This window comes from Eurytemora carolleeae, unplaced genomic scaffold, assembly GCF_000591075.1.
Source record: "Eurytemora carolleeae unplaced genomic scaffold, Eaff_2.0 scaffold386, whole genome shotgun sequence".
Classification (NCBI taxonomy): domain Eukaryota; kingdom Metazoa; phylum Arthropoda; class Copepoda; order Calanoida; family Temoridae; genus Eurytemora; species Eurytemora carolleeae.
In genome coordinates this window covers 154631-169156 of record NW_019396325.1, presented here as the reverse complement: position 1 = coordinate 169156, position 14526 = coordinate 154631, and the positions used below count along the sequence as shown (strand labels likewise).

The window sequence follows — 14526 nt, the reverse complement described above, 5'->3', positions numbered from 1 at the left end:
GCCAAACCTTAAATTAAAGGTGAATTTTTAGTTCCTGTTATTGCTTCATAAATAGCGTAAACAAATTACGCATATTTATTGTGCAATACTCTGTATAGTGTACATTAATAATGTAACCCTAATAAATTTATCAACAATTTCGCCATTTTGATTTTTTAATTTTAATTTACCCATGGTACTAATGCACTAGGAAAGTTAATTGTGGTCGCGTATACTCTGCGCACATATTGAAACTGCAGTTCTCTCTGGGCGGAACTTGTAAACAAGAATAGATGCATCAGTGTTCGTTTAGTATCTGAGGAGGTTGAAAGCATTTAATTTGGATAATTTGGAAAATTCACAAAATAGTTTCCAATAACCAGAATATTTCATAGATTATTTTGGTGAAAATGGATTCCCTCTCAGGCTGTGACATCAGTCTTATGTTTACTTTTCCGCCCGAAGACAGTACACTGCAGTACAAAACAATGTGTACACCTTTGAAATAACTTTCCTTGCATTAATACCTTGATCATACCAGTCGTTTGGTGTTTGTTTGATCATAGACATAGAGAATAGAATATATATTAGAGGGGAATTTAAAGAATCTCTCGGTATGAATTTTTTCAGTCCCTTTAAGCCTGAAAGGGAGTTCAAAGTGTACAAATCATGTAAATGTTCACAAATTATATGTAGTAGAGTACATTAATACAGTATGTTCCCTAGACTATTCATTTCAATTTCGAATTTTTTAAAGCTGTTAAATAAACTTTATAATGAATTAGGTGAATAAAAAACATCATTTGATTTATAGTTATAACGGAAAATCATCGTTTGTAAAGGGAAAGGCATAGAGTCTATGTGAAATGATCATTGGTCAATTATGAAACCAGCCTATTTCATAATTTGGTTTTCTTTTAACATTAATTTTAGATTTTCTATAAAATGATATTCCCGGGCCCAAAAGGTTATATAGCATAAATATGTGAAGTACACCTGCAGTATGGAAACAGTACAACAAAATGGCCGTTTTACACTTTTTTCTAATAAATTCCCCTCTAATATATATTCTATTCTCTTTGATCATAGATCAGAACTTTTGCATGGAATATTGTAATCCTTGAACGCTAGAGCTCGCTTTCCAATATGGACACTTTTGAAATCAGAACTTACTTTAGTGGTGAGCATCTCGAAATCAATCCTTGATCTCCATCTCATGCAGACCTACGGATAAATTGAAATCTTTCGTCAAACCTTTAATTGAGAGATCAAACATTTTTCCTCAAAGGAATGTTTGTCAAACTATGTTTTTCGTATCACATATCTTTACAATTTGATGTAACGTTAAATTAAATTTTTTCTAACTATTTAGATCAAGAAGTCTAAGTTTGAAATATGAAAGGTCTAAGGATCTATAAGGATGCAAAGATTTAAGAATTTGTCTGTGGCACAAAAGCTCAATTCCCTTAAAAGTGTCCACAGAAGATATCAAGATCAAACATTCTAGATTAATGATCTCCCGATCAATTATCAAGAAATATTTGCAGATATGCATGACTTTAAATAATATGCAAGTAGAATACTGGGATATTTGAATAAATTCAGCTGATATTGGATAGAATACTTAGAGACTTATATGATTTTAGCTGATATTGGATAGAATACTGGTGTCTTAATATGATTTCAGCTGATATTGGATAGAATACTGGGAGATTAATATGATTTCAGCTGATATTGGATAGAATACAGGGAGATTAATATGATTAATTTCAGTGAATATTGAATAGAATACTGGGAGACTAATTAATTTCAGCTGATATTGGATAGAATACTTAGAGACTTATATGATTTTAGCTGATATTGGATAGAATACTGGGAGAATTATATGATTTCAGCTGATATTTGATAGGATAATGGGAGATTAATATGATTTCAGTGAATATTGAATAGAATACTGGGACACTAATATGATTTCAGGGTTTCTTAATATGATTTCAGCTGATATTGGATAGAATACAGGGAGATTAATATGATTAATTTCAGTGAATATTGAATAGAATACTGGGAGACTAATTAATTTCAGCTGATATTGGATAGAATACTTAGAGACTTATATGATTTTAGCTGATATTGGATAGAATACTGGTGTCTTAATATGATTTCAGCTGATATTGGATAGAATACTGGGAGAATGATATGATTTCAGCTGATATTTGATGGGATAATGGGAGATTAATATGATTTCAGCTGATATTGGATAGAATACTGGTAGACTAATATAATTTCAGCCGATATTGGATAGAATATTGGAAGAATTAATATGATTTCAGCTGATATTGGATAGAATAAGCTGGTAGACTAATATGATTTCAGCTGATATTGGATAGAATACTGGAAGACATATATGATTTCAGCTGATATTGGATAGAATACTGGGATAGATATTTATTATATAGATGTATAGAAAGATAGATATATCAGTTGAAATATAGTGTGGGAGCTAATAACAATATTCATATTTAATTATGAACAGAAGGTAAACATAAACAATCCTCACTTCCCCTCTACCACCTTATTGTGTATTATTGCTTCTGTCACCTATTATTATCATTATTGTTATTATTATTATTATTGTTAATTATATTTTTCATAGATTTAGTTTTCTAATCCTTATATTTTTGCATCCTGATGATGACCACTGATATTTTAAACTTTGATTTTCTGATCGAGCAGCATTCGTTTTTGAATTATGAAAGGTCTATGACATCAGAATGTAAAGATACAGGGATTAAAAAATCGGAATTTCTGTGTTAGTAATTTATATACAGAATTCAAGTTATAGTAAAAAATGCAAATAAGATATTTACATATCAAGTTCGAAAAAACCTTTAAAAGTACTTTGCACAAATATTTCTTGTATTTTTAAGGGTGGTAAAACTCTTAATTGTTCTGCGATAGCTTTAACTCAGTATTCCAAAAAAATTTAAGTATGATTTTTGTAACCATAACTTTCACTCGGGAAATTTTCATCTACTAAATTAAACTGAAAAGAAAAATGTTTCTTTGAATATTCAGAAACCTTATAATTGTTTCCATGAAAATTCCTTCTAAAGTTATTCTAATCAGAATTATTAAACACTTTTTCTTTAACCTTTACGAAATTAGTTTCCAATTTAATTAATTTATCTTACCTTTTATTTACTTTGATGACGCGAGTGGCCAGTATAAAAGCTGAATATGCCTTTGGTCAGATATCAATTCACACACAGCCATCATGAAGATAGCAGCTAACTTAAATTTTCGAGATATATTAACCATTTTTCTGGGAATATACCTCTTAAACAACTCTAAACTAAACTTTAGAACAAGTTTAGTTAAAGGCATTGATGCATTGTACTGGGGTCTATATTGGTTGGAGGGTATAGAGGAGTATAATCATAATATGGGGTACATGCAGGGAAACTGGGCTCCAGTCTCAACACAGTTGGAACAACATCAAGTAGAGATTGATGGAGAACTTCCTGGAGACCTGGTTGGAGGCATGTTTGTACGAATGGGAGCAAATACCATATGTTGGCCTCCAACTGGAGTTCATCACGCATTTAATGGCGAGGCAATGATCCATATGGTCACTATTAAAGACGGAGAAACCTTAGAATATACCAACTCTTTGATTGACAGTAAACCAGAAGACAGATTAAGTGCTTTCAGTAATGAAACCTGCCTTGGCAATTCATGTGGAGTTCCATACTTTGGCTTTGGCGACCTTAATCGTGGCGGTTTTGCGCTTTTAAGACTGCTTCTGGTAAAATTGAGAGCCAAAATTATGAATTTAAACACACCAACACAAGAGAGGCTTCAACCTGGCTCCACCTCACTAATAACTCATGCCAATAAAACCTATACTGCCTCCGAGATTGTTCTTCCTTTTGAGATTTCTCTTGAGAAAGACGGAGTGTCCCCCAAAGGTTTCTCAACTTTTGACGGTCTACTGGCGAACCAAACATTTGGACCTGAAGAGGGAACCATGTCTGCCCATCCGAGAACAGATCCCACAACAGGAGAACTTCTTTTCTTCTCCGCTAACTTTGGTTCTGGAGCAGTGCCATTTGTCAACTTTGGAAATCTCGATGCTGATGGACTGCCTAAGAAGTATATTCAGATTCCAGTACCCAGTCCTCCAGCAGCCTTTTACCATGACATGTTTTTAACCAAAAACTATGCAGTCTTTTTCCACAGTTCATTAAAGAAAGACTCATCAAGGTTGGCAAAGATGGAGACTCTCACATATTTTGATTCAAACTCAAACTTGGCTTTTGGAGTTCTTCCTAGGAATGCCACCTCTCATGAGGATCTCATTTGGATCGAGGCTCCTAACCCAGGTCACATTTGGCATACTATTGGAGCAAGAGAGGATGGAGATCAACTAACATTATTTGCCCCAAAGTTTGAAAATTATTCCAATGATGTGCAGATCCACTTGGACACCGAGGAGAGTAGTTATCTGACCAAGTTTGTGCTTAACCTCAACACCAAAGAGTGCACTGAGCAAATAATCTTTGACGAGGTTGTGGAGCGTCCGACAGTAAATCCCAATGTCATGTCACCCACATTTGCTTATTTGAGATCTGAAGGCAAAGAATCATCTGAGATGGGAAGACATATTGTTAAATTCAACCTGATTACTGAGGAAGCAGAGGGCGTTATAGAATGTGGAGTAAACTGCCATTTTGGAGAATCACTTTTTGTTCCACGAGTCAATTCATCCTTGGAGGATGATGGATATCTCATGGACATCCCCTACTATAAAGACACACACAGTTCAAGATTCCTTGTCTGGGACACTTTGAGACTTGAAACTGGAGTAATTGCTTCTGCAGAATTACCACAACGGGTTCCATACGGGGCACATGGGAAATGGCTGGAGAGCTCCTTCTTCCAGTAGAGAGAATAATTTTGATGAAGTTAGATCTGAGTTTTTCCACAAATATTCGTTCTGTACGCTATTCATTCAGATCAGAAACCTGACTACATAGATATTTTTAATATACATATAATATAAATATAGAATAAACAAATATTAACAATCTTGCTAATCACTAGTTTGTAGGAGATTATAAGAATAAACCTTTTTCATTAAGTTGAGATGTATGGCCTAAAGTGGACCACAGTATGTCATAGTATAACGGGGGGATGCTTCATATTTTTCTTTTCTGAATCTGAAAATTCCATATATTTGGCAAGTTAATGTATTGTTCTTCTTTCAGCAAATTTTAAACTGGCTTGGTAAACTTTATGCATTCTAAATTTATAACATTTTCACAGTTTTATTATAAATATCAAATTTCTCTTTGATATCAGTAAAAATACTAAACAACTTGATTTTGATACGCCCCCTCTCTCTTGGAAGACAAGGTAATAAAATTAGGATTACATTTTAATTACTGCGTTTCAGCTTCTTGAACAGCAAGGTTTGTGCAAATTTTAGTTTGTTGGGTAATAATTCTCTATATTGTTTGTTCACCGAGGCTTACTACGCTGTAGGAAACCAATTCTTGGTTAGAGACAGTATCATTTTAAGTTTGTGAACAATTTATTCAGTAAAATGAATTGTTTGTCCCGAGCTTGTGTTGAATACCCATAATCCCGATACCTTGATCTTGATATCCACAATTTGCACTTTTGAATTTTACGCAGAATCTGCTTTGATGTTTTGATTTCAGATTTCCGCAATTTTCCTGTTCTCTCATTTGTTGTATGCAAAACTCTTTGCCTTCCTATTGTTTTCACCATTTATTAGGCATAATAAGATGAATTTTAGGCACTCACTGGTTATCAATAAAATATCAATTAAAATTAATCTGAAGATTAATAAACGATCAAGATCAATGAGTGATCTCAATATCCACGATCAAAAAATTTCCATCTGAATTGACCAAAGCCCAGAACTAACTGTCTGATTAGGCTGTTTCTAGGATGAGTAAACTCTGTATCTGAAAGTCTAACCACATCGTTACCTACTCTCATCATTTATTAAGATCATAAAGAAACCATTTATAAAACCTTAAACTCAATCTCTCACACTACAGGCTCAAGTTTTAACTTAATCTATCACGAGGGAAAACGGACGATTGGCGACTCTTTATCCGAGCCACTCAAATTGTTGCGTTTAAAGGGACTGTAAGCGTAATTCCAATTGACCCTCGACATGCAAAGATGGCAATGTCCGATTAGCAATGGTGCCCTTTAAAGCTTTGTCCCATCAAGTGTGAATTAGATATGCATCTTTTGTTTTATAAGTGTTTATGTTTATTTGTGGTTTCTTTGCGTAAGAATCGGAGAATTTCCAAATTTTTTATGAGATTAAGTTTTCAAGGGTACTGTATAAAATAGGGCATTGTATCTTTGTACGGAGGGTCACTTATAATTACGCTTCCAGTCCCTTTAGATGCATTCAATCAATCATTTAATCTATCTATCTATCTATCTATCTATCTATCTATCTATCTATCTATCTATCTATCTATCTATCTATCTATCTATCTATCTATCTATCTATCTATCTATCTATCTATCTATCTATCTATCTATCTATCTATCTATCTACCTATGTATTCATCTATCTATCTATACATCTATGACTGGTATGATGAAAGGTAAAACGATCTGCGTGAAAATAATAATTGTTTCCTTGCGTGCTAATTGCCTTGTAGTCTTTACCAGTTCTATTCACATTGTTATTACTTTCCGTCATAACTGCGCCAGTGCGTTCTCTTTACCAGTTCTATTCACATTGTTATTACTTTCCGTCATAACTGCGCCAGTGCGTTCTCTTTACCAGTTCTATTCACATTGTTATTACTTTCCGTCAGAACTGCGCCAGTGCGTTCTCTTTACCAGTTCTATTCACATTGTTATTACTTTTCGTCAGAACTGCGCCAGTGCGTTCTCTTTACTCTTTTATAAGGGATTTTTCCAACCAGTTTAAAAACTTAAATCCTTCAGAAATGTTATATCCTAATGTAAAACGGTGTTCATAATAATATTTAAGGTTTTCCTTTGGATGTAAAAATTATCACTTTTTGTCTTCCGCCTTTCTTTCTTTTTCTTACTTTCCTTCTATTCTATACTCCTTTCCTCCTCCTTCTATATATCCAGTCTTGTCTATAGTTAGAGAGAGTTGAAAACCCACCGGAGCAGAACGCAAAGAGTAAACGCAAAAAATACATGAAAAGTTAAAATAACAATAATTTTTATTATTCTCTCCAACCTCAAACTAGTTTAACTCATGAAACTAGACTCTCAGCAAATATATTCTTGGGAAATATGATTTTTGTTGAAAACTGGTCCTTTGTCCTCTTAGTTCTACTCCTATATTTATATTTTTTTTCTTTTTTTTTCTTAGAATGGGGGAGATATTCCCACAACCTCTACTTTTGGAAGCTTTTAAGTATTTTCTCTCGAAACACTTAATTTTGTATGTGTTTGTTATATTTCATAAATAAATAATTGTTTACTTACTTAACTTACTGAAACTTGTTCTTTTCCTAAACCTTGTATATTTCTAAACCCAGTCCTACTCCTAAATCTTTTCCTTGTCCTACTTTCAAACTTTATCCTAGTCCTACTCTTGTCAAGTCCTGCTCATAAACCTTGTTCTATCTATAATGTCCTAGTTTAAAATCTTGCTTTGATCTTTGTCCAAGTCCTAATCGTTGATTTAAACCAAGTCCTAAAAACAATACATTTTTCTAGATTATAAATCGTTTTTTACCATTAGGTTGCAAAGATGAAAAGGGTAGATTTTGTTGGAAGTACTCAGATTAAAACCTTGCCTTAGCTTTACGCATATCATGTCCAATAGATCAAAAGATTTATAAGTATTTTGTCTAATTCATCTAATTGATCAATTAGACAATTGGCGGATTACTATGTGAAATGATCGACTAATGAATTGATTGACTGATCGATGAAACCATCGTTGGTTTAAAATTACTGATAATTTGTCATCCTCTGGTTAGCGTTAACTGTTTGTATAGCAGAGACCGTAAGAATAATGTTTTGAGGTTTTTGTTAATTTTCACCCAAACACTCACTTATTATACTTTGCGGCCAGTGCGGCTTTGCTCCTAGGTCTCCAAACCAAATCTACGTAAAAAGAATTGACTCAAAGTTGTTTATTAGATCAGAAAGAGTAGTTTAAAGAGACTGTAAGAATAAAAAGCTGCACCAACTCTAGACTTGGTTGACTTAAAAGAGTCGCAACGCCCTAACAATCGATTTTAACTCATTAACTTACTTGTACTTTTCTGTAGCCATAGACATGTACATTTTGAAAATATTAAGTCTTGGTCTAAAGTTTTAGTTTTCAAAAAATAATTGGCACAACTATTGTCGATTTTTGCGTATAATCTTTGGTTCACCGTGAGACGTCAGTTAATGAACGAGGAAGAAATGATCGTTTTTCCATGTTAAAAATATTCTATTCTGTTCATTCATTTCATTGACTCTGAATTATAAATCCGCAAGCCCCAATTTAGAATCTTTAATTTTCAGATATAAAATCAAAGAGTCTCTTTCATCCTTGATAACACAAGGTTTAGATGGATACCGTTGTAAATCACTCTTAAAAGAAAAGTTACTTGAAGTTACAAACAACGACAAATTCAAGCCAAACCGCTTTATCGGAGATGGCTACCAAAATAGGTATTGAATAAATATAAAATAATGAAGGAAATAGGAAATAACCCCCCCNACTATACACGTAATTAATCTAACCTTTAAAGGAACTATACACGTAATTAATCTAACCTTTAAAGGAACTATACACGTAATTAATCTAACCTTTAAAGGAACTATACACGTAATTAATCTAACCTTTAAAGGAACTATACACGTAATTAATCTAACCTTTAAAGGAACTATACACGTAATTAATCTAACCTTTAAAGGAACTATACACGTAATTAATCTAACCTTTAAAGGAACTATACACGTAATTAATCTAACCTTTAAAGGAACTATACACGTAATTAATTTCAAACTTTTCTAATTTACAACAGTATAGAGGTCGTGAGGACGGACTCTAATAATGCACAGAGATAACTTAAACCAGTATATATTTTCAGTATAATAGAACAAGGGTTCGAACGAATTGTTTATATCCTGCACGAGATGAGAACTAGGAAGATGCTCCGTCTTGTTCCAGCTTCCAGAGTCTTGTTTGTGGAACTATCCTAAGGAGGCAGATAGTCGTCTTCCAAAATAGGGTGTTTTGATGATTTTTTATACTTTAAAATATAATTCTTTATTTCCCGGGAGTCACAATTTTTGCAAAAACCGTGTTTGATATAAAATATTTGGAATTATAGGCTTCTTTTTTGAGAAATATGTGAAGTCATTCCAACATAGTTGACGCTAGTTTGCAAACAGTTTTTAGAGAAAAAAAATAAGGATTTTACTATCGTCGAAGATCAGACAAAGGTTTAAAGGATTAAATTACGTGTTAGGTCCCTTTAAAACTAAAAATGTCAACAAAAAATACAATGACCAACTTTTTTTTTTTCTCAGAATCGTTTGTATCTTAAAATTTGAAAATATAAACCTACCCCCCCCCCTAATCCTGCCCTGTCATTTTTGCATATTATAGCTCCCTTTTATATTCCCTTTGTTTTGAACTAATTGAATTCTAATGTTGACCCTATACAGAACATTATACCCTTCTGGATATGAATATTTTAAATATTTATACATTTCCATTTTCGGCATTTTAAGTTTTACCTAAAAAGAGGTTAGGGGGAGCGGAGGGGATATAAAATAACCTCCCTCCTGAATATTCTAATAAATTAATGCTTTAGTCCTGAAAATGCATACAATTAAGTTGATCTTATATTAAGTAATTAATTCCCAGTTGTGCTATTTTTGCCTAATATATATGGAGAAGTGGGGGCGGAACGAAAAGGCCCGAAAAATGAAGAAGATTTTGAAGTTATAGCGAAAATACCTCCCTCACCAGCCTGCACTTATGACTCTTCTTCCAAAAATGTCCTTAAAACTTTACATTTAAAAAAATCTGTAGTCATCATTCTTCAGGACATCTTTTGATGAAGTTCTTTTGAGAAAACATTAGATCAATAAAAAGTTAAGGGACTCTAGCTAGTATATTTTTAAACTCCTCTGTTGCAAAAAGGAGGCACTAATTATAACGCTTTAATGAGGTAATTCGATGTAGTGCATTAAGGACGCACATTGTGGACCATATTTAGGACGCACAAAGAGGACACCCTACATGAACGCACACAGAGGACGCAATTTGAGGACACACAAAATGTGACATTCATTCATTGCAGTTGTACACAAAAGGATTTCGTTTTCAGCACAGAAATCTTCATTAAGGCCACACTTAGAGACCAATTTAATGACAATACAGATAGAACACTAGATGTCGTCTTTTCAAGATTTAGAGGTTTTTCGTTCACAATAACCATGAGGCAGAAGCCCAAAGGAGTTACGCGCATACCATGACAAGACAGAGAGATAGCATGCTTGTGTACTCCTTAAGGCTTCTGCCTCAGGGTTATTGTGAAAGAAAACCCCGTACATCTTGAAAAGACGACATCTAGTGTTCTATCTGTATTGATATTAATTTATGAATTTAATGATCAGCGAGAAGTAGCTGAACTTAATAGACTACGTTGAACCATTTCTCTTTAACTTAAACCTATCCTGTAGAGAAGTGGGTCTACTTAGTCTACTTCTATGTATTGCTTTTCATTAAATATCCCAGATTTCTTAAATACAATTTTTTCCCTCTGGCCCTGAATATTTACACCCCTGACTTAATTCCTTTCCTGTGTCTATAACCTTTGCTCTAATACAAATTTGAAGTGAATGAAAGTCAATAATTAAATATTAATTTGAGAATTCAGAGGAAATTCAATTAATATTCAATATTACAGAGCTCCCCCTTGAATCAAATTTCGCTGATAGGGACTGTAAGAGTAATATCTCGACCCTCCATGTAAGGATGGAAATGTCCGATTCACAACTTTAACCTCAAGAAACCTTTATCTGATCAAAAATGCGGAAAATATTGTATTTTTTTAAAAGTTAAAGTAGCGTTCAATCCTGATAATTCCTCAATGTTCTTCTGCTGTAGAAATACGCAAGTCACTTTTCTAGAGGAACCACAATTGAAAATAATCAGTTTTTCAAAATTGTAAATATTAATATCTAATTTATACTTGATGAGACGCAGAATCTATTAAGGGTTTGTGAGTGAATCGGGCATTGCTATCTCTGCATTTGGAGGGTTATTTTTAATTATGGTTACGGTCCCTTTAACTTTCATACTTTTTATCACAACTCTTTGCTTACTTAAAAAAATGTTTATTTTATAATTTAATTATCATTACTTTTAGTGCCGTTTTATGTAGATATTCCATTTTAAATGTTCTCATTAATAAAAACGGGTTGAACTTTGTCACATTTGACAGCAATGACGTCATGCATAATTTCTTCAAAATATCATTGTACTATCTTACATGACAATCTATTTAGTTTAAATTTATCTGGGTAGCAATGATGAAGAGAAACTACAATTTAAAACAATCAATTATTGGTAGAAAAATTAGGATATCTCATTGATCAGATCCTTGATTTGATAAAGGTTTAAAGAATTTCTTTGAAACTTATATTTAATACTTATGAATGGTTTAGTATTTTTAAATTACATATATTGTATTTTATTGTATTTTTACTGCTACCCTTTTTGCTGTATAATCCATTTGTAAAGTTTGTTACCCCACAAATAGATTTTTAACGAACCAGTAAAAAATATTTACAACTGTTCGTCGCCCCACTTTTACGACCGTCTTTTTCACCATATCATCCACCCCCCTGATATGTAACGTTCTGTTTTTTTTACGGACAAAGTAACTGAATACTCGACACAAACTCTAATTTCTTACTTGCTAAATCTCTGTTTCCACTGTCGACACTTTTGATTTTCTGCTTAATCCTCTCTTTGGGATATCCCAGCTGTCATAAAGGGAGTGACCGGCAATGTATGGTAGTTGAACTGAGAATGTAGTATTATGGGGAAACTTTTTAGGATTTTTTTTAGACATATAAAACGTTTTAATGATGTATAATCATATATTTGGGTAGTTACGTTTTGAGAATCGATTTTAAAATAACGACGACGAAAAGTGTATAAAAAATTCTACATATATAGATGTTTATGAACATATTTCTCAATAGAAATTTGTCAATAAATCAATGTTAGAATAAATTATTTATTTTTCATCATTATATTGAATTTCTTATTCAGAGCTGAAAACTTTATAATGTAATACCTTAATCCCGATCGCTTAATTTGATTATCCAATGTACACACTCATGATTTTTTCCTTAATCCTATCTTTTGGATGCCATTATGCCAGGCTGTTATATCGACTGGACTAATATCCGATTGAAGTCAGGCGTTCACAATTAAGCCGATTTTTAGAGCATATAAAAAAATAGAAATCTAATCATGTTAATATGAACTTAATAAAAAATATATTTGTTCACATTTTGAACGCTAGTCAACATTGACCCAGTACTTACGTTCGTACAATCGATCATTAGTTCAATTGATATGACACCACAAATATGGAAAAACTAGAAACCGGTTTTTCAAAAATTAAAGAGAGCATCTCTAATCTTAAGAAAGAAATCTAAAGACTAAATTAGTCTTGAGATTAATAAAAGGGAAGATTAAATAATTGATCTCAATATCCACAATACTAAAGTTTTTAGCTCAGCTCTGATATGTCATAAACCTTTGATATTTAAAATAAATGCACATAGCTAAAATAGTCTAAGTTAAAAATACGGTTTACACCAGCAGGCTAAGGCGTATACAGGGGGGGGCAATAGTGGCAGTGCCCCCTAGACCACCTCTCCTAGAACTTAGAGCTATCACACATATAAATGAACGAAGCGAATAGCTTTATTATATTTTTTAACAATGTTTTTATAATTTATTTATAGATTACAATTGTACTCCTTCTTTTTTTTTGCACAACAGAAACTTTTACAAGTCATAATTATTTTCTGGATCTTTGTCCTTTTTTCATATTATAGAATTTAAGTTCAAGTTGAGTTTTTAATTTTCAAAAATTTCTTTTAATATCTCTAGTTTAAATACTATCATACCTATACAGTAAAATGTCGATTTTTCATAAGCATGTTTTGTTTCTACAGTTTTTTTGAAGGATAGATAAAGTAGTACTTGCACGGTAATTGGAATGTCATGTATGTATACCTTAAAGCATCTTATACTTATGCCTGATATCCAAGAGCCAAATGTTTTGAATTTACAGTTCAATCTAATGTGTATTTCAAGCTGATCGTTTGTCATAAACGATTCCATGCAGATACAAGTACAAACGTCGGACCCAAAAACGTCAGACTATAAAACCTTAGACTTACAAACGTCGGACAGTACAAACATCGGACAGTACAAACATTGGACCAGTACAAACATCAGACCAGGACAAACGTTGGACTAGTAAAAACGTTGGACAGTACAAACGACGGCCCAGGCCAAACGTTGGACTAGTACAAACATCGGGCTGGTACAAACGTTGGACTAGTACAAACGTTGGACTAGTACAAACGTTGGACAGTACAAACGACGGACCAGGCCAAATGTTGGACTAATACAAACATCGGACTGGTACAAATGTTGGACAGTACAAAGGTCAGACCAGTACAAACGTTGGACTAAGGATTTTTTTTTTAATAACAAAGTTATTTCTCTTTATCTACCCTTGCCACTAATTCAAATATTCTCAGCCCTATATCTTTGCAACCTGGTAATTGTATTAACCTTTGATACTTTCAAAATTAAACTGTTTGATCTTATAGATTGCATAGGATTCATAGACCTATTAAAGGTTATACGACATCAGGTTGCCAAGATATAAGCATTGAAACATCAGAGTTTGTGACAATTGAACTCCTTTTTTGATCTATTGTTTTTTAAAGTGCTACCTTCTAGGAATGAAACTTTATTCAGATGTCTTTGATTTTTATCATATTAGTGTGTGTTTTTAAATTTATTTCTCATAGCAATGGTCTTTTAATCAAACTCAACCAAAGTCTGATGTTTTTTCTTAAAAATGTACCCATTCAACGTTTGTACTAGTCCAACGTTTGTCTCAGTTCGACGTTTACACTACTCCAACGTGTGTCTCAGTCCGACGTTTATACTAGTCAAGCGTTTTTACCAGTCTGACGTTTGTAAGTCCGAGGTTTGTACTGTCCAACCTTTGTAACGTCCAATGTTTGTGGGTATGACGTTTGTCCTGGTATTGCAATGCAGGAAGAGCCTCCGCTATAGAGTAAATGAGCCCCCACTATATAGAATAGTTTCCTTAAAACTCTTGGTTTTTACATGTAGTAAAGAATTTTGTTGTTGTTTATTTGTTGAAATATTGGCATAAAATATTTATCAAAGATCCAAAGTATTAATCAATTATTATAAATATTGACCAATTA

The 14526-nt window shown here is 33.0% G+C and overlaps 1 protein-coding gene across 1 annotated transcript; it reads left to right on the top strand.

Moving 5' to 3' along the window:
* Window positions 1-3421: 3421 nt before the first annotated feature.
* Window positions 3422-4924, top strand: LOC111700971 (carotenoid 9,10(9',10')-cleavage dioxygenase 1). The gene has a single exon (XM_023472064.1). The coding sequence runs from the start codon at window positions 3422-3424 to the stop codon at window positions 4922-4924; it is 1503 nt and encodes a 500-aa protein (XP_023327832.1).
* The last annotated feature ends 9602 nt before the right edge of the window (window positions 4925-14526 follow it).

Coding starts and splice junctions, on each gene's coding strand:
- LOC111700971 (XM_023472064.1), top strand. CDS start 3,422: ATGGGGTACATGCAGGGAAACTGGGCTCCAGTCTCAACACAGTTGGAA.